At 41.1% G+C, this 20,953-nt stretch overlaps 1 protein-coding gene across 1 annotated transcript; it reads right to left on the bottom strand.

Annotated features, from left to right (window-relative positions):
* Positions 1 to 2,463: 2,463 nt before the first annotated feature.
* LOC130117076 (14-3-3 protein epsilon-like) lies at positions 2,464 to 20,630 on the bottom strand. Its single transcript, XM_056285224.1, has 6 exons — positions 20,424 to 20,630; positions 12,240 to 12,439; positions 11,063 to 11,169; positions 10,385 to 10,591; positions 8,888 to 9,024; positions 2,464 to 3,293 (listed from the first exon to the last, which is right to left on the bottom strand). Exons 1-6 carry the CDS (start codon positions 20,485 to 20,487, stop codon positions 3,241 to 3,243), a joined length of 768 nt encoding a protein of 255 aa, XP_056141199.1. The 5' UTR covers positions 20,488 to 20,630; the 3' UTR covers positions 2,464 to 3,240.
* Between the last annotated feature and the right edge of the window lie 323 nt (positions 20,631 to 20,953).

Below are 20,953 nucleotides of genomic sequence, written 5' to 3'. Positions count from 1 at the left end.
TCTGATTGTGTGATAAACCATGGAAATAGAAATAAGGACTTTATTATTGAATAAGTGCACACAGGACAAGCTGTGAATGCATACTCAGATCTAACGAAGGCCTCGTTTTTTTGTTTTTTTTCATAATCAGCTATTTGGATGCTTAAGTTCATGAATAACAGTCATTATTGCTTCGTTTTAGGAAAAGGTCTTTTTACAGCCATGTGAGGCCTTCAATCCGTCACTGGCTGGAGGGGGAGGAGGAGGGGGGCGCACGCAGATTATGGCAATCTTGAAACAAAAGGTGTCAGATATACTACGCTTTATGAAGGATGAAAGGACAAACGGGTGGATGATGTGTGACATCAATTCGCAAAATGAGCCACGTCCTCTGATTACCTCAGCTCAGAGCGATACACGCGGCTGACAGCCGGCACACGTGGCCGCGCGCGCGCACACACACACTCTAACATGTTCTCGCTCACGCGCATGCACACGTCATTCACACACGCGTCGACGCCGCAGCCTGCCTTGCCATCTCTCCGACTGATATACAGCTCCACCATTAGCGTGGACCGCTTGTCAATCTGGTGCAACGATGCTGCAAAATGGCAGCTACGCCGGCACAGCCGCAGCCTGCAGACATCTTCACTGGGGCAAGTTGACATTTCAATAGGTATCGATCTGCTTGCGGCCAAAGGAGTGCTTGCCGCACGCGTGCGCGCGCGCACGCACACACACAGCATAGTTTTACAGATGTTCTTTGATTACACAGATGTGCGCTGGCTAAGAGTCCTACTCATGTTCGTTGCAGTTTAAGGATGACAAAAGCGCCGCAAATGTTGTCTTATGTGTGCGTGTGTGTGTGTGTGTGTGAGTGTGTTGTGGTCTCAGAGTTGTGTTAGGGGAATGGAGGGCTTGGAACCGAAACCCTCTATTAGAGCACATAATGCGCAAAATAATTTGAGTATATAAAAGCTGCTGAACTGCTTCTTCACCATCCAAATATAAGCCTTTATAATGATTCAATTTGGTGTGATAATGGATGACCCTACCTTATGATAACAGCACCCCCCTGAGACTCCACTTGGAAAAGCAAGAAGCACCCCCCCCCCCAGGTTTTACTTCAAGGCTAAGTTTTGAGTGACATATCCTCACATTGAGAACAGTCTGATCAAAATATTCAAGTCTGAAACCTGCCCTTCACATTTCATGCATACACTTTGCAGTTGTTTGTTTTTGAAAACCAGAACACAGGGATACTCTATATAGTTTGGTTAACATCCATTACTGGCATCATGTCAGTGCAATGGTTCTGGTATAAAAACAATTCTTAGATCTTAAATTTACATATGGGAATCTTTTTTTAATCCTAAACGTCAATACTTTATACAGTATTACTGTTATGCTATGTTTGACATCAACTAAGCACAGATCCTACAAAAAACAAAACTGTGCAAACACAATATAAACACTGTACTGGATCTAATATTTTCAATGATTGAATACCCATAATGATTCATATGAACTTGCGATGGGGCAATAGATGCTATTTTGAGCTGTAATAGTCTTTGGCTGCCGATTTCAGCAGGTTCAGCCGTGCCATGTGGACTTTTATATGGTTGAACACCTTACTGATATGCAAGGACAAGTTGAAAAAAAAAACAAGAGACAAGGGACAACAAATTTAGAATGACATCATGCTCCCCTGGCAGGATCACTGCATTGAAAAGCAAACCAGAAAGACTCATTGTTCAGTTTAGTGAACAGCAGTGCCCTCTAAAGGTTACATGAAACCCTCCAAAGAATAAATAAATACATAGCAGAAATTGCTGAAACGCTGCTGCACCACCGCCCCACCCTGATTGGTGATGTATTAGCGGAGATTTTGAGGTAGGTTGATGTCAATGGTCAGAATCTGAAAAATGATTGCAAACTGTCAGAGCCGATCCCCTACACATTTGAGACCCCCCCTCATCTTGCTTTCCACCCCACTAACACGCATGTACGACAGACAAGCTGAAGCCGAGTACTCCTCTTTTAAACAAGCCCATTGGAAGAGAAGGACAACATCTTTCCATGTTAATTTAACTTTTTTATTTGAAGTTGTTAATTCCATGCTGCGTTTCAGTAAGAATACAGATGGTGTTTGCGGCTCCGGTCAGAATATCCAGTAGTACAAATCAGATTCACGTTACACATACTGAACAGCAGGGAGAGAAACAAGGGCAAGGACAAAGAAGGAGAGCAAGAGGGAGACGGACAACTGAGAAAGGGGGAGAATGTGGAACCGGGTCTGGGTAATAAGATACAACAGGCCTCTATTTTCTAAAGTCCCACTGCAAAATTGCATTACATTACAATCAGAGTGTTCGGCGATTCCTGTCTCTTTCACTTCCATCAAGTCCAAGCCATCAACCAACCGTCTACCGTGTTGGACAGACATATCGCCCTGCAGCACAATACTTGGCCCCGGAGTGGACATTCTGTTGTTTTGTTTTTTTTGGTTTTTTTTTGCTTTTTAAACAGAGACCTACGGACATAATGGAAGATTAGAATGGCAGACCGGAAAATAAAGAGGGCACTTAATTCTTCCTAAGAGCTTAACATATCCCTTTTAAACCTCACATCGCCACTGTTCCCTCAATTTGCAACTAAAAGTTTAGAATAGACCAAGCAGGAGAATCTATAGTTCCACGCACGCACGCACGCACACACACGCACACACACACATACACATGCGCGCACACACACACACACACACACACACACACACACACACACTTTAACAGCAAAGTCTTTCCTTTAAATCAGCTCTTCTGTTGCATGTTACAGGCAAGCATACTTGGCAAAAGATGATGCAGCAAAGTAAAGCAAAATTATAAAAAAAGATGACAAACTCAGCAGGTAGAGGCTTGCAACAGGAACTTAAAAAGGAACTCGGTAAGAGCTCCACCCCCCCCCCCCTTTTAAGAGCAGGGTATCAGGGGAGAAAAACCAATAAGAAAAAGCAAAATCCTAGAAAACCTGAGGGGGGCTTCGTGCTAACATACAGAAGGAGAAAGACAGAGACAGGTAGCAGTAGAAGGGGGGGGGGATGAAGACTAGGTACAGAGGGAGAGGGCGCTGGAGTAGAAAACCTAGTTGACAACTCTCATTGGGACATGGCTCTAGCAGGGCACACACATTGTTGAGAGGGAGATGAGGGAGGACAAGGAAGAGAAAGAAGAGGATATGGGGGCTTGAATTGGCTGAGAAGTCTCACTGGGTCTCATCCTCAACATCTTGCAGTGCTTCTTTGCTCTGTTCTTCACCTTGGGGAGAGAAATAGAAACACGTAAATTTGCGGAGCTCCGATCATCTCTCTCCTGCCAAGTTATCCCATTCTTAAAACACACATGAAATCAGCTTCATAGGTGGGTATCTGAAACAAGGCCAAACCGACCACAAGAACTTCTGCTGTGCCCATTTCCTAAGAGACTGGCTGAGGAAGGGTAAGGAGTGTGGCTAGACAAAGTTTATGTGAATGGAATGGTGCAAAACCTCACACACCTGATGATCAGACCAGTCAGCCACATTACAAGTTAACTCAAACCCATCTCATACACGCATAACAAAGGGTACAGAATTGATTCTGATATGGATGCCAATGACTGAACGAGTTAAAAGTGACTTCAAAAATGGCTGAGTAAGATTTAGTGGAGGGAAAATGCTTTGTGAACCCATACGGCTTGTTGCCTGGAAAGGTTGCCATAGAGATGGCACAGCCATTTGTGCACTAAAGAATTAAAGGCAGATATAACAAAGGGCTGAAAATCCTTCATGATCAGAACAGAAACCACAAAAGTGGCATTCATTAGCACTGTAGCAAACTGTGAAAAGTGAGAAAGCGACGGGAGATATTGCATGCTGTTAGTTTGTCTACTGCCTCACACGTGAGTGAGTTAGGAGTGCTAGCAGGCTTCTTCATTACAACCATGTCCAAGCACTGTACTTGGAGCCTAACATTATTTAGCTGTGACTGGGTGTACTGTGTCCAGTGGAATCGTGTGTATTTTCTGAACATCATACTACTTAATCACAATAAGAAAAACCAGTCAGCAATACCAGCATGCACGGTGAGAGAAATACCATCAACAAGCCAACAACACTCAGTTCCATTCATGCAAAGTGAGGGGAAAACAGGTGCTAAGGAAAGGCGGACACCTTTTTGCAACAGCAGCTCCATAAGCCTTACACGCTCCGGCTGAATGGTATGAGAAAGAACTTGAGGCACAATGATGCAGCCATACCCACGCCTTTAGGATTTAACAATAGAAAGGCCAAGAAAAGAACCCGCGCCGCTGATTTGAAAATGTCATCTTCTCCTACACTGTAGATGCAATGGGCCTCACTCATCAATCTTTTTGTAAAAATGCATGTATATTTTCAAGTACATCGTAACATCTGAAATACATTTTTCTTGCCAGAATTACAAAACGTTCTGGGCCCTTGATTTCACTGTATTCACCAGTCCCGTGTAATCGAAAAACACATCCATAGCACAACTGATTACCATAACCCGCCATATTAGGAGAGGAAGGAAGGCTCCTTATCCCACAGAGGAAGCAGGATGTCATCCAAAACAGGGTTTCTGCAGGTTTCAACAAGTTACATTTAAGGCTTTTTAACACCTTTTTAAGACAATTAAGAATGCAATTTAAGGCCTATTTAACATCCATACTTGCAAAAAAAGTACAAAGGATATGAAGGAAAATCTGAGTCCCAGAATTACTTGCCAAGTAAATGAATTCACATTCAACTTAACATGACTACACAAAACTGTGCAAGCAAGAGTGGTGTATGTGTGTGTGTGTATAATAGCTATGCTACATTAATCTGAGCTCTTCTCCCTTGGCTGCAATCTCCTCCTCAATGTTCTTGAGCTCAGCTAACTTTTCCTTGCAGACCCTCCTCAGAGCATTTGACTTTGTTATGAGCTGGGCCATCCGACTGCCAGCCTTGCCCTCAGCCTCTTCTGCAAACCTGTCTGCGTCTCTGGCCAGACTGAGAAACCTCTTGGATGGTTTTCTTTTTCTTTTTTAGCTCCTCCAGGTAATCCTCTGTAGCCTTTTTCTCCTGGCCCTGTGCATCAGACTCCTGCTCCCTTCTCTCTTGATTGAGATGGACACGGTACCTGGACCTGGCTGATGCCACAGAGGGGAACCTGCTTATGTACATGACATGTACACAAGCCTGTGTGCAACAACAGTGCCCTCCTGCATGCTGCAAATCTCCACTTCCTTGCTCACAGAAAAGCCTTGAGATGAGGTCTCTCTTAATGAAATCTGCCAATCCAAATCATGTAATGTAAGACAACTTGTCCTTTCCACGCTTGGAAGGTTTTAGCAATGTCAGAATCAGGGAACATGGTTTGAAACAGCTCACCTATGTATGTCTTCATTGCTTTTATATGACTGATGTTTAGCTACCATGTGTAAAGTCCAGAGTACCTCCGCTTTTAATGCTGGCATAGATCCAAACACTGCCTGGAGGTCGCTTTAGGTTTTTCTGACTTCCCATGCGACTCTAATGCCTTTATAACCAAATTTCATAAGTTGAGCGTTTTCTTTCACAAGGTGCAGTGGGCTTCAAATTTGTAATTTTCAACAGGCAAGCCAAGCACTAAATAAATGTGCTGTTCTTGAGCCTGATCTCATTGAACTTGCACTTACTTACCCATATTAGATGAAAGTAACATTAACAGAAACAATTTTAACTTTTACTTCTAGAAGTAGCTATTTTTTTGATGAGGAGATGCCACGTTAGCCCACAAACCACATCGCAACATGCTGCGCCGATAAATTCTGACCAGGCTGCACAGTTTGCTTTAGAGGTTATTCGTTCCATATTGGTTTCGTTTTGTTACAGCGTGATCACTACAAATTTTCTCGCAAAACACATTTAAAAACGAGGCTGACTATAATGCAACTTTATAAAAGTAATGTTAATTTCATAATCCAATCAATTTTTAAGACCTGTCAGATATTTTAAGACATTTTAAGGCTTAGAATTCAGATTATTTTATTTTACACTTTTTAAAGACCCGTGGAAACCCCGCAAAAGGCAGAAAAATAAAATTGTCAAGGTCAGAGTCTGACTTATATTGAACCATGTGCAACTTCCAAACAAATTTTATTGTGTTCGTGTCAGTGTAATCTGTGCTCTGCTAGATAGCAGCAGAGTCTAATGTTGTTTTCTAAAGAGCAGTGTTGGTGGGGTAAAAAGAAAATGACTTAATCTAAAATGTACTGTTTGAAATAAGAAAATAGCTACATACAAAGAAACTCAGATGTACATTATAGAACAGAATAACTGTTCCAATTCAAATAAGCAAAGGTGTAAGTTGAAGGAACCTGAATACATATGTCAGTACTAACTATGGCACCAGTGATGCTAGGGTGGGTCAGTAAGGTTAAAAAGGCCTGCTTCACTATAGTTTGTTCCTGTGCATCACACAGAAAAAAAAAATACTCAGTAAAAGGCCCATTGATGACGTTATATCCTTTTGAAAGGTGCTAATAGGCAAGTATCCAAGTTCTGAAGGAACCAGATTGCACAAGGGAATAGCAAAGGATCTTTTCCATCCATAAAATGTTTGATGCAGGGGCTTCCGTGTGGCGTAGCGGTCTATTCCGTTGCCTACCAACATGGGGATCACCGGTTCGAATCCCCGTGTGACCTCCGACTTGGTCGGGTGTTCCTACAGACATGATTGGCCATGTCTGCAGGTGGGAAACCGGATGTGTGGGTATGTGTCCCGGTCACTGCACCTTGCCTCCTCTGGTCGGTCGGGGCGCCTGTTCAGGGGGGAAGAAGGGGAAATGGGGGGAATAGCATGATCCTCCCACGTGCTACGTCCCCCTGGTGAAACTCCTCACTGTCAGGTGAAAAGAAGTGACTGGCGACTCCACATGTATCAGAGGAGGCATGTGGTAGTCTGCAGACCTCCCCGGATCAGCAGAGGGGGTGGAGCAGCGACCGTGACAGCTCGGAAGAGTGGGGTAATTGGCCAGATACAACTAGGGAGAAAAAAAAAAAGGGGGGGGGATCCAAAAAAAAATGTTGATGCATCAGAGCTCTACTAGGATACAAACTAATTGGACTCCTGAAGCGCTTCACAAATACCACACTTGTTGTGAAAACGTCTTTACAAATAAATTTGCAAAGAAAAGCATTCGTATCCTAGGTCCAGTGACCACATCTCTCTACAAGAGTATTCTGTTTAAATGCCTGTGGCTTTTCACTTCTCACTGGAACACAAAACTACATATTCTCCACACAAAATGCCCTTATATGTCAAAAACGGTGCACTACACGGTGTATGGTTTTAACACCCATGTGTGAATATCTCCCTCTACTCCAGTAGGCTATTCATCTATTCGCAGGTTTGGTGTATTCATCCATTCATTGCTACAATGAGCACCATGGAAACGCACTTGTTTGATTACTTAGTCTTAGATCAATTTTTTGATGAGGATGATGAAGAATTAGGGGAGGAAGGTGTAAGAGCGGCATTGAAAAGCAACATTTGGACTGAACAGGAGGGCAATCCAAAAGTGGCTTCACATAATATTGTTATAGTGATAGAGGGTCCAACTCAATTCACATACCTCAAGTAGACAATTTTATTAGTCTTTTCCACTTGGTAATGTTGACACACCTGGCAAAACCCTCACTCAAGTGAAGAGGAAAAATGTCAGCACATGAACTTCACAAGGTGTGGGTATTTGTGTTGGGCAAATAGGAGGAAGATAAAAGCCCAATATTCTGACCACTAAAGTTTAATTATACAGAGAAATGTATTCTCATATCATACTGGCTACTGTCTATTTGTAGTTGGATGACTTGTACTCCCAGTTTCACATTGCCTGAAACAGTAACATTTAACTTTACAGACATGAGTGCAGTAAAGCCAGATGTTCTTGAAATGTTTTTGGCCAAATTGATAAAACCTTGCCTTTCTGGTGTTAAATAAGGCTGGAAATCGCAAGTACCACAACTAAATTAGCAAGGGATGGGAAGTAGGTTAGGTGATGTGAAGCTTGAAAGTGTCTAAGACTAAAGAAATGCCCACAACATAAAGGACAACTTACAAGATAAAGTTCTATTATGCAGTAAGAGTGGAGCAGGGAGACAAATCTTAAGAATCTATGGAGGAACATTGGAGAGATTAGAGGTTAGTGCAGGAACAATGGGTACTGAGAGACAAAGTGAGAGAGAGAGAGAGAGAGAGAGAGAGAGAGAGAGAGAGAGGGTGAGAGAGAGAAATTGAGTGGAGGAGGACTCCTGAGGGTCTGAAGACAGTAACTGCGCTGAGGGAGGGGTTAGAAAAAGAGTTAAGTGGAATCCTTGGATAGGTTTCTGTTTGGCGTAAACACTATGAGACAAGAATAGTGGAGGTCCTTGGGGCTTCATGTATAAATTTAATGGGAATTAGTTAAATAAGCTATCTATGCAAAATGAAGGGGACAAAATGAAGGAGACATAAAACCTATATTTTATGAATATATCAAATACTGCAACTGTCCACCTGCCCGCATATCTCTGTAATGTAAGAACCAGTTGTCAGTTAGTCAGACATGTTTCCTGACATGTATTAATGAAATATAAAACGGAAGAAAAAAAATCATCTGATTTGTAAAATTGTTTTTTACAAACAACAAACTTTACAGAGATAAATATCTTTGCATCTTCACCATTCTTGTACACCAAATATACATGAGACCCCAAGCTGAGATCAGTGAAACCTTTGTATTGCCCTTTAAGCTTCTCTTGTGAGCATTCACAATAAACTCATCAGTTTACTTCAAATAAACTGAGGAGATACACAAAATAGAAAAACAACTACTCTTAAAAATATACTCACCATCTCCATGCATGTCTGAGGTCCATAGTGTCAGGTTGTCACGAAGCAACTGCATGATTAGTGTGGAGTCTTTGTAGCTCTCCTCGCTCAGTGTGTCCAGTTCTGCGATGGCATCATCGAATGCCGCCTTTGCCAACCTGTGAGCATATTAGGCATAATGCAAAATGTGTATTCATGCAAGTAATATACTGTAGATGTGTGAGCTCACGGTTTTGATAAGAGTTTTTGGTGCATGAAAATGATCAGCAACGATTCTGCAAGCAATTTTGTGACCATGTAAAGTCGTAGCTCAACTGAATTATTTACAGTGCATGCCAAAATGAAATGATTTCTTTTTCAAATGCTTTCAAAGCACTTCAGGATCTTCCTGACTGAAACAATTAGGGGGTGTGTATGTGTTCTGAATATGTGGTAGGATTTATTTATTTATTTATTTTTATTGCAGAGCTCTCAGGTGAAACCATTTTGACCTCATTTTCAGTGTGCAATCTATAAAATAAATGTGGGGAGTGGACTGAAAAATTATCTTCATGCAATTCCACAAGTACCGGCATTAAAACTGCTTTTCAAGTTATCTAACTGATTATTAGCCACTTTTTTTTAACAGATCAAATATCAGCTTTGCTTTATTTGAGCCAGTAATACTATATGATATGCATAGAATGACTGACTGCTCCTTTTCACCAGCCAGTTGCAGGTTTCTCCAGCAAAATTTGACTCATCCCACCACACTGCAACTGTACAGGCATCACCACCACAGTAGGAGTTGCTACCTGAAATGAGGGACACGCTTCCCCGACTGACTCTGCTCAGGAACACTGCCAATTATGTTCCCAACAATGTCTGGCCAAGCCTGAGGCAACACTAGAGCTAAAACCATGACGCTTTGCATTGGGATGCTGGGGTATCAATCTGCTGAACACCCCTCGGAACTATTGCTGTTGAAATGTTGAAAATCTGGTTACTTCTGCCAAATTGTGAGGTGGTAAACTCTTACATTCCTTGAAAGAGAGGCGGCTGGCTGTATGCAATGTATTTACAGCCGATTGAAAAAAAATTGGAAGCGATGTGTTGTTTTTTTCTGTGTTATTTGCATTAAAATGCTTTTTTTTCCCCCGCAGCCAGATAACCCATCTAGATACAAATTAAATTTTGAAACCTAAAGCATAAGGTATCTAAAGTAAAGAGACCATTTCATGACAAATATATTCACCAAAAAATACGGTACGTGCTTAAAAATGTTTGCTGGTCCCCCTAAATTTTTGCAACTGGAAACACCTGGCAAAGACCTTGAAACCCATTTAAAAAGGTCAACCATGTAAACAGAATGTGAAAAAAAAAAATTACATCCCTGCAAGGTGAGAATAAATGAAAGTCCACAATGAGTGCACAGACACACACACACACACACACACACACACACACACACACACACACACACACACACACACACACACACACGCACTGTACACAAAGGGGAAATATTAAGAGTCCCACCTGCACGCACGGTCTGGTGAATTAAGAATTTCATAATAGAATACGGAGAAATTAAGTGCCAGTCCCAAACGGATGGGGTGCGTCGGCTTAAGCTCGATCATGGCAATGTCACTGGCAGCTTTGTAGGCCACCAAACTGTTCTCCGCTGCCTCCTTCCTGTCATTTCCTGTGGCAAATTCTGCCAGGTACCTGTGGTAGTCTCCCTTCCTAAACACAGAGAGGAAGGAAAAAGATCAGAAGGAGAAGTCAGTTTTCACCACATATACTGCAAAACCAAGAATACATACAATGAAATTGCCTTTGGGTGTTTCAGTAGCTGCAAACAATCTCTGAATTTTACACACTATATGTGTTGCCTCTACAAAATGATGTGCTATTAGTACAATTTTCCGCCAGTACAATTTTCCAAGATCATCTTGATGTTTGTCCTCTTACTGTGCATCCTTTAAACAACCTAGTACCACTGGACTTTGTTCTGAGTTGTGTGTTCAGACTTAAAATAGAAGTGGGCATGCTGTCTGATGCGGAACAAAACAGGAAATGGAATTTCATTATTATTTCTCCTTGATAAAGCAGCCATTTATTTTTAATTGCATATACATGTGTTAAACATTGTGTGAAATAAAAATGTGACCCTGAAAAAATACTTGAAAATTTGACCCTTCCCCTCAGACGTACATTTTGTAGTAGAAAACCTTCGACTCTCCCGTGTTTGCGGCTGGAATGAGGTGCTTGTCCAGTACATCCAGAATGTCATTGCAGATTGATTTCAATTCCGTCTCAACCTGCAGAGGGAACACATACAGTAAACCTGCAGCAAAAGCCCTGTGTAGCTTGAATAAGCAGTACATCAGGTGTTTGTCTGAGGCTTCCTTTAAATCTTGTTTTTACTCAGAAAACACAAAAGGCGAAAAAACGTTTATAGAAAAACATAACGGCAATCAATACCTGGCATGTTAGGAGGTAGCACTACCGGTAAAACTATCCCAGTGTTTCCTTTGTATTTGTGATACAGCAATGGTGCTTGTGCGGTCCATTATTGTTTTTGGTTTCACATCTGACCCTATTTTACAGCCATTTCAGATTAAATATCATAAACACTGCCCTTTAGATCCCGCATCACAAAAACAAAACAAACAATAAAAAAAATAAAAATAAATAAAAATCAATTTCACACCTTAAAAGTACACTTCATTTTTTTTTCTCTCACCCCTTTTTCTCCCCAATTGTACCCAGCCAATTACCCCACTCTTCCCGAGCTGTCCTGGTCACTGCTCTACCCCCTCTGCCGATCTGGGGAGGGCTTCAGACTACCACACGCCTCCTCCGATACATGTGGAGCCGCAAGCCGCTTCTTTTCACCTGACAGGAGTTTCACTAGGGGGACGTAGCACATTGGAGGATCACACCGTTCCCCCCTCCCCCCTAAACAGGCACCTCGACCGACCAGAGGAGGTGCTAGTGCAGCGACCAGGACAAATACCCACATCCGGTTTCCCACCCGCAGACATGGCCAATTGCATCCGCAGGGACGCCCAATAAAGCCGGAGGTAACGCGGGGATTTGAACTGGCGATCCCCGTGCTGGTAGGCAATGGAATAGACCGCCACGACACCTGGAAGCCCCCCGGTATACTTTAAATTTAAGATGGACATTTAGCTAGATCATATTTTCCTTTCACATATTTTATAGTTAAGGAAATAATTTTGTTGCTCAAATACTTCACCACTGCTAAATGAACACATTAAAAATACCATATTCTTTTGAGTTAAATCGCTCATTACTTCAACTGAACAACAATGTTCAACTGCACTGTAATAAAAATGGGGGACATGTCTACATCTGTGTGGCTGACCAGTTGCCTATATTCCCGGATCATCTTTAGTTTGTCCTCGCCACCCTTGCTCTCTTCCTTCTGTTCCAGGCTGCTGATTATCCTCCATGAAGCTCTTCTGGCTCCAATCACGTTCTTGTATGCTACTGACAGCAGGTTCCGCTCCTCCACCGTCAACTCCACGTCCATGCCTGCCACTCTCTTCATGGACTCCACCATTTCTAATAGAGAAAAGCATGACACACGCAAGACATAAAAAGTCATACATATGTCTGCACCCAACTTCAAAAGTAGCGACACGACAAGCCTATAAGGCTGGGTATTGTTATTTTCTACATCTACTACGAAAAACATTGAGGGTTGAAATCAATCTTGGTGTTATTTGACAAATTTCAACTTTACGGAAAAAGTAGTAGCAAGAAAAATGCTTTTTTTTCTCTGAAATGTAGGACCTAAATGTATGTCAGCACCAAATATTAGTTTTAAAATGTATTTTTCAGACTGTTAAAGGTTTGATTACACTTGTTACATTTTCATAGACACTGGATTGATTGACCGCTTGAGTTTGTACCAATCCGACAAAGTAATTTCCTCCATACTGTAGTATATCTCAGTTAACTTTTCGCTTCTTTACTTAATTTTTGGAAAGCCAGTTTGATGAGGGTAAGTTGTAGGGGCCACATATGTCCAGTCTTGTCCAAGACGGAAATACTCACGTTAAGACCCCATGTACCATGTCATTAAAATACTTAAATATTATCTTAGTTTCTCACTGAGAGTCTTCAACCAAACTCAATCCTCTGACACAGAGTAATTCCAAAACAATTTCCGTACACAGAGAGAGAGAGAGAGAGAGAGAGAGAGAGAGAGAGAGAGAGAGAGAGAGACTCATAAGCTCATGAAGCAAAACTTGAAAAGGTTTGTGTCTTAAGAGTCTTGCTAATGGAGTGCCTGGGGCTCTGCCCATATGTAAGCTCACTGAACACAAGCCCTCTTTACTAGTGGTTGTAGGTAGCATAGTAAGGCAAATGCACCAGAAGACAAAGCTAGAACTTGTTAAGCGGTCAAACTGGTTCTCCCAAAATGTCTGAGACCATACTCGAAGTGATATAGTATGCTTCAGATTGCACACGAATCTGAAGAACCCAACGCTAAATCTACAAAGAAACTACTACACACTCTTTAGCCAAAGAGTGGGTAATCAAAACACATTGTACTGGAGACTGAAATCAAATAGTATCATTCTTGGGCTCTTTAATAAAATCATAACAAGCCGATGAGGGCAGAATTGCTATAAAACAACTTAAGCCTCAATCCATTAGAAAGGGCCTAAGCTAATCAGAAATAAGGAATTCAATGACTGTTGCTGCTATGGAGTCACTATGATTGATTTGATGTTGTTTTTATTTTTGTTTGATGTCATGCATTGTAAAAATGCCCAGCCCACACAGGCTTATAAAACACAATTACTTCCAACAAAACTGTGTTACAGTGTGTGTGTATATATATATATATATAAAATCCCAAATGTTGTCATGATTATAAATACTAATATATCATTGACAATGCAACAAACAAGGTTGTATCATTAGAAATGCAAGAAAGAAAATAAAGGGTTATTCTGTGCATACAACAGCATCAACACACTGCACCACACAGTAAGAGTGTGCATATAAATTATCACGGGTCAATGTATAATACTATACTCTGAAAAGGGAAAATGACACAACCCAAGTAAGATGGGAAATGCTCTACATAACTAAGTAACGTTCAATGTGATTTGCGATCAGTAAAAAAAAAAAAATTGCTATTAGCATCTCTAAAGGCATGTTAAATATCATTTGGAAGAACCAACATCTCAGATACAGGATTTAGAAACAGGGTGCGTCTGCAGAGGCCAGTGGCGGACCTCCATTTGCCTCCATACAGCATGCTGGTGAAACATGATACCTGACTGCCAGAAGCCAGGGAGAGCACTATGCTGCTTTGATCACTTGCTCCTAAACCTGGCTTACACTCAAAATCAACTCAATGACCTCTCTAAATTTCTTAGCCATTTTCTTAGCTTTGGCAACAAGGCAATATTGCAGACTGATCCTAACGTTGGACATATCTGACCACAGTGTGGGACAAGAGGCTTAAACATAAGATGGGCTGTTTTGGTCCTATCGGGTGGTTACTTGTCTTAATGATGCAAGCAAAAGGCATAACAGCAAAATCTAAATCATAAACAACGGCAACAATGAAACACCACACATAACACCAAGTTTTGCTGAAACAGACGTCAAATACACTATATTTAAAGTGTGAGTGATGAGGCTTTAATCGGATAGACCAAGTAGCCTAAGTGCAGAATGTAAACTGAGCAGAAACATTTGGTGGATAAAGTTAGCAAAATTTCTCCTGCCATTTTAAGATACACAAACTGGTCACTGGCTCAAAGTGACTTGTTTATCTGCTAAATACATTTAGTGATCAAACAAAAAGGATTTTTTTCCATTTTGGTTATTTCTACTCCTACAATATGCAGAGATTTTAGAACTACAGCATACACGACAACAGCAGGTGCGGTGGTTGAATGGATCCTAAAGAGACCCTAAACTTACAAAAGATGACTAATGTGACCCTTGCTTATCCACCACTGGGGTCCCCTCAAAGGACTACTGAGATTCGTCTTTGGTTGCACAACTACTGTGATTGGTGAGATTGATGCTGAATTTCTTATGTAACCGGCTAAGTAGTTAGCCAGCTAGCTACCTTTCCTACAATTGTTCTGTCATATTTACACTGAGGAAACACAGTAAAATGCTTAGGTTTTAGGGCTGCAGCTAATGATTATTTTCATAATCGATTAATCTATCGATTATTTTTTAGATCAATCGATTAATCATTTAGTCTGTTAAAAGTCAAAAATACTGGTGAACGCCCATCTTGAGTTTTCAGAGTCCAAAGTAATGCCTTAAAACTGTTTACTTAGTCTGACCAACAGCCAAACAACCCCTCAAGTATTAATTTCATATTGATATCAGTAGACAAGCAAATGAAACCATTTATGAAACTGCAACCAACAACCTTTTGGTATTTTTACTTGAATGACTCAAATGAATAATTGACTACAAAAAATCGCAGTCGATTTAATTTCTGTCAATCAACTAATCAATTAATTGACTATCTGTGATGCTACTACACACTTAGCAGGAAGCAGCATTCTTGTCCCTGCCTACATGCAAACCTAAGGGACTGTCTTTGGATCCACCAATTGTAAATTTGGTAGCCATTTGTCTTACAAAGCTTTCACAGATGAGTTGTATGCCTTGAAGAAATGTCTGGCTGTCACTGTCCTCTAGGATTGCAAACCTCAAAGAAGCCTGGATCAGCCCTCTCCTCTTTCAATGTATCCCCTGCAGGATAATAAATAGACCTCCTTTTTGACTCTTGTCTCCTAGCCAACTGGACAGAGGTGCCCATGGAAAAGCATGTTGGCAGCTAAGCCTCCATCACTGGGCCTGACAGTCACTTCAATCCTCTGCGACCGGACTGCAGTCTTGTATTTCCATTGTCAGACATCAGCGATTTGAGGGGGTGACATCTACTGTTTACCTAGAGCACCAATTATTGATCGGCTACATGAGGTAGCAACTGGACTACAATGTTATAGGAGCGTCTCAGAGATACTCGCTTATTATGAATTTAATATCCAAGCTTTAAAGACAGAGCTGAAAAGCAGGAAAAAAGGCTGAACACAAGTGGACTTCTAAATGTTTTGCTTTGTAAGCTCCAGATCACTCCTTGTAAGTGCTTGTCAATTACAAGACCAACCCATTCTGCTTCTTCCAACTTCAATGAATTTTAAAACGGGTTGAAAATTGCTGCAAGACACTTTTTATAACACTGACATTCATAGCGCAAGGAAAAATGTCAATATGCGGACCTCCTCATTATTTCAGAGAACAGAAATGTTGCTACTTGCAAGTGGTGCTCTATCACAGATCATACTGATTACTTTAAAAGACACACCTGCACTTAGCTCTTGAACATATTGCAGATCATTCAGGTCTAGACTGCAGTCTAAGGCCCTAGTGCTGGCCCTTCTTACGATTTCTAGTTTCAGAGTGATGTACAAACCCACAATGATTTGATGACCAAGGCTGATAGGGCGACCAAAGGTTTGGGTTAAACCTTTACTGTTACAGCTTCTTGACTTTGGAACAACCTGTTCCAGCTAAGGCAGTACAAATCAGGCCATCCTTTAAACCGAATCTAAAAACGCACTTCCTCTAAACAGAATTTTATGTATTATTTTCTATGAGCTGTTTTATCCTTCCTATTCATTTTTTCCCCATTCAGTTTTACATTTTTCCCATATATTCTGCTCTTTTTAGTTGTGTTTATTATTGTGATTATTATAAGAATGACATGCATGCCAGCAATGTCTCTGAACACACTGTGGCAAGTTACAGGTTAAATGGGTCTGCAATGAGCTGCAAGACAGTTTAGCTTGGGGGGGCATCAATAACCCTACAACCCATAAAAAAAAACAAAAAAGACTCCTAATATTTAGTTTACTGAGAGAATAAGCCAGCCATGACTACGGCACCACATTCAGGTCTACAAAGTGGCCTGAAGCATGGCCCTTTTGTTACCAAAGGGCACTTTCAAACTGAAATCATCCTGAAAAAACATCCGGAGAAGGGATGGTGGTACATGAGCACAGGACTCTGTTAAGTCTTTTGATCTGACTGAAAAGATTCTTTTGGTATCCTTCCGTCCCTCATCCTGAGACTAAATATAAGAGCAATGCAGTGAAGTCCCAGAGATAACACCATTAAATAATGGGATTCATACTGGGATCTTGCAGGAATACATTATCCAAACCTCATGACAAAAGCAAGCTTTTAGTTAGGGTTCACATGTTCAACTCATTTCAAATTATGGGAGGAAACAAACCAAGACAAATCAAGATTCTACTGTGCTAGAAAAATTCTGCATATAAAACCACTGACTATGTTCTAATGTATGCAATGTTTTGATACCAGCCTGATTAAAATAAGCCTGAACAAAACATGACAGAAAAAAGTTTTTTTTTTTTTGTAATATCACAGTACAAATAAGGTCCAGAGTAAGCATGTTATGATTAAAATATGGAGTATTTAATATTATAATAGTATTAACATCTAAACACAGAAGGGCCCTGAGGAAAATTTGTGACACTGGGCTATACAAATAAAATTGACTTGACTCAAAATTTCTTGAAATTTCCAAGTTATGATATGCTTATATGTTAGTTACTTGACACTGTGCTGCTCTTGGGCGGTGGTTTGTACTGAAGACATCTGACTTCATAGAGTGTAAAAAAAATTAAGACTGATTTTTTTTAATTATCTTAAATCCTCAAAAATATCAAGATCTAAAATTTTGACAGTACTCTTCAAAGTCCTACTTAATTCTTTTGCTTTCATTTTTTAAAACAAAGTTGTTTTCTTGGTTGGCAATAATAATATGTAGTTATACAGAAGTCATCACTCTTATGCTATATATATATATATATATATGTGTGTGTGTGTGTGTGTGTATATATTTTTTTTAAATTATTTTATGCAATGAGACAGTTAGTGTAAAGAGTTACAGTAGAAATTGGGCTTGGTATGAAAATAATATCCTCCCTCCCTTGTTCTAACTTAGACACTATGCCTGCTGCACCTGATATTGCTATTGATTGGATATATTTTTTCTTTTGAAATATTCTATGAAATAAAAAAGATTTTTCATTTTTAACGCACCACCAGATGAATGTACAGGAAGCTTTCAACTATTACAGATGAATGTACAGGATGCTTTCAACTATTAACTACCACCTTGAACAGACTCCCTCTCGGTTGTTAATAATGGACAACAGCAATTTTCCCAAATTTTACTGAATGTATAGGCCTATAAGTTCAATGAAATCTTCCTAAAAGAAAGTTCTTTAAGGTGACGTGTATTCTGCACATTTCAAAATACTATGTGACTATAGTATTAAAAACTACAATAAAAAAAACCCTAACACTCAAACTCACTGGCTTCTAACTTAATTACAGTTGTTTATTTTAAGTTGATCAATAATTAAAATGCAAAACATAACTTTCAAAACTGTTGACTCCATTATGTAAACTTTGAGGGGTTGAATGATAAAGGCTGATTTTAAAGTCATTTGAAATGTATTAGTACTTGCTAATTTGGTACTTTTACTCAAGTAGGCCTAGTTCTAGTTAAGACTACTTTTTACCTGTAACTGAGTTATTGATGGACATAGTAATGATACTTTCACTTGTACAGTTTTTCAGTACTCCTCCCATCCCTAGCATCTAAAATAATCTATCTTGCTAGTTTGCCAATTCGGCAAAGTCATCATAAAACTATGGAAGGATCTGTGGTCTGATGTTGATGACTTATGTCACTAAACCAACTGTTAGTTGTGATGTCATATTCATTCTTTACACAATGGAATATGCCAGTTCCTGAACTCCGCGTCAGACAAGCGGAGCTGCTAAAAATCCTCACGTGAGCTCTCTGATGTGCAAGTTCCAGTAAGTCTGTGAATAATCCTGGCATGGACTTTCTCACTGCGACAGCAAACGTTATGTTTGTTGAGAAAAGTGTTCAACTCTCCATCAGGAATGTTCTGCAAACATGCATGTAAAAACAACCTTCCTTAAGCGATCACAATGATTTCCTGGCTATTAGAGGAAAAAGGAACGAGGAAAACCTTTCAAAATGTAACTCAAGAATTATAAATGTGGCACACAGGTGATCTACAAAGCAGCTAGATTTATAAGCTTCTTATTTTATGACCAGATCTGGGGGTGAAAATCCTTCCTGCAAGCCCTACTATAAGGGGTTTAGCAGGAAATGTGGCAGAAGGGGCCAAACATGAAGAAAAGGACCGACGAGCTGAAATGATGCAAAAGATTAAGATTTTGTTGAGCTACTATCTGTTCAGGTAGGGTATGTCACTTGAATGCCAAATTTACCAGTAACGCCAAACAATTTAGAAAAGCTCTTTGCATTAATGACGTTTGTGTGCAATAAAACCCATTTAAATGACATTTTTGAAGGACTTGAGCTTGACATTCTATCCACACGAGAGAAATATCTTCAAACAGGACCGTCACTGGCAGCCTACTGTGTTTAAAAGGGCATCTTAACAGAAATGTACTTTATTTTTCCAAGTCATCTGCAAGGATAGACGCTAAGATCACCCTTGAATAAGAGCTCATGAGTGTCTGATAAATATGGTTAATGGGTCGGTACAGTAAAGTTACTTAGGAACTGGACAGGGGAGGGAAGTGATTCAAGGATTTTAAGACGGGAACCATTTGATCCACCTCCGGCTACCGTAAACCCACTGCAATCCAAACTAAACGGCTCACCTCTTCAGGAAAAGGATCATATTGGAGAGGGTCACCCGTCCCCACCAACACCCCCCCCCTCCACACACACACACACACACACACACACACACACACACACACACACACACACACACACACACACACACACACACACACACACACACACACACACACACACACACACCTTGTCCTCTATAGACTAGCCTCCCAATGCTGGCAGAGGAAAGTTAGCTGCAGATGAACTTTCGGCAGACATCGCCCATCAGCAGCTAATCACCATCCAGTGTTATCACACACCCCGCCCACTGCTGCAACACCATTGGCACTCCACCTGGCAATCAACGGATTCTAGTCCGCTGTAGGACAAGCAGCATGGCGTTGTGGTTGTTTAGCGCCGTGAACACTGCGTAAAGCACGACTGACTATTTAACTGGCCGGGTTGACAAGTAGCGTTCACACACACAGGCTCTCTCGGCGACAGTCGACTGGCCTGCGATTGCAGTTGCTACCGAACATCACTTGTTTTTTTTCTTCCTTCAATAAGAGCAGCCCCCCCCAACCCACCCCTCCCCGCTTAAGTTAGAAACCCCAAAAATATAAGCCACCCTAACGATAGTCCGATAAATCAATTGTTGGGGTAACCTACCTCCGCCATCTTGCCTCTTCTACAATCTCTGTGAGAAACAAACAAAATGACAAATCCACCTCACCTGCTTCTCAAAGCCCCTGCGTAGGGATAGTGCCGAGGGCAAGAAGAGAGAAGGGGGGGGGTGTGCTTTTCTGCTATGACCGCTGTCTACCGGGGCTATCTTACCGTCATATCTCTCTGCTTGTTCGGCGAGTTTGGCCTGGTAGACTAAGTGCTCTCGATCTGCCATGATGCTGTGGGTCGGAGCGGTTGACGGTGTCCTGGCGGGGAGAGAGAGAGGGTGAGGCGCTGGCGGTCGGTCCCAGACGTTGATTCCTGGTGGAGCAACAGAACCGCTGCAACCGAAGAGCCACCGGTAGCACTTTGGGTAAAAATGGCGTCAGAACTCCATCCGGGAATCTCGCGCAATCACACCCCCCACCCTAACACACACACACGCGCACACACACACACCACTTTTCAATCCGTACTCATCCTATCGTGATGCAAACACCTTTCACCAAAATCGGGAAATGGAAGGCTGGCAGATCTCACTGTCTGGTCTCAATATTAAGTGATTGGAATACTAATGGTCTCTGCTTGGAGTCTGTAATTTGGTTGCATGTATTCTAAGTGAAATGATGATCTTGTTAAGAAAATTATTAAGAATACTTAGCACCATGAAACTGTCTCTGGTAAGCCTCTGGTAATCTATT

Source organism: Lampris incognitus, chromosome 8 (assembly GCF_029633865.1).
Source record: "Lampris incognitus isolate fLamInc1 chromosome 8, fLamInc1.hap2, whole genome shotgun sequence".
Lineage (NCBI taxonomy): Eukaryota > Metazoa > Chordata > Actinopteri > Lampriformes > Lampridae > Lampris > Lampris incognitus.
The sequence above is the reverse complement of the archived record's forward strand: the minus strand, read 5'-3'. Positions and strand labels throughout refer to the sequence as shown.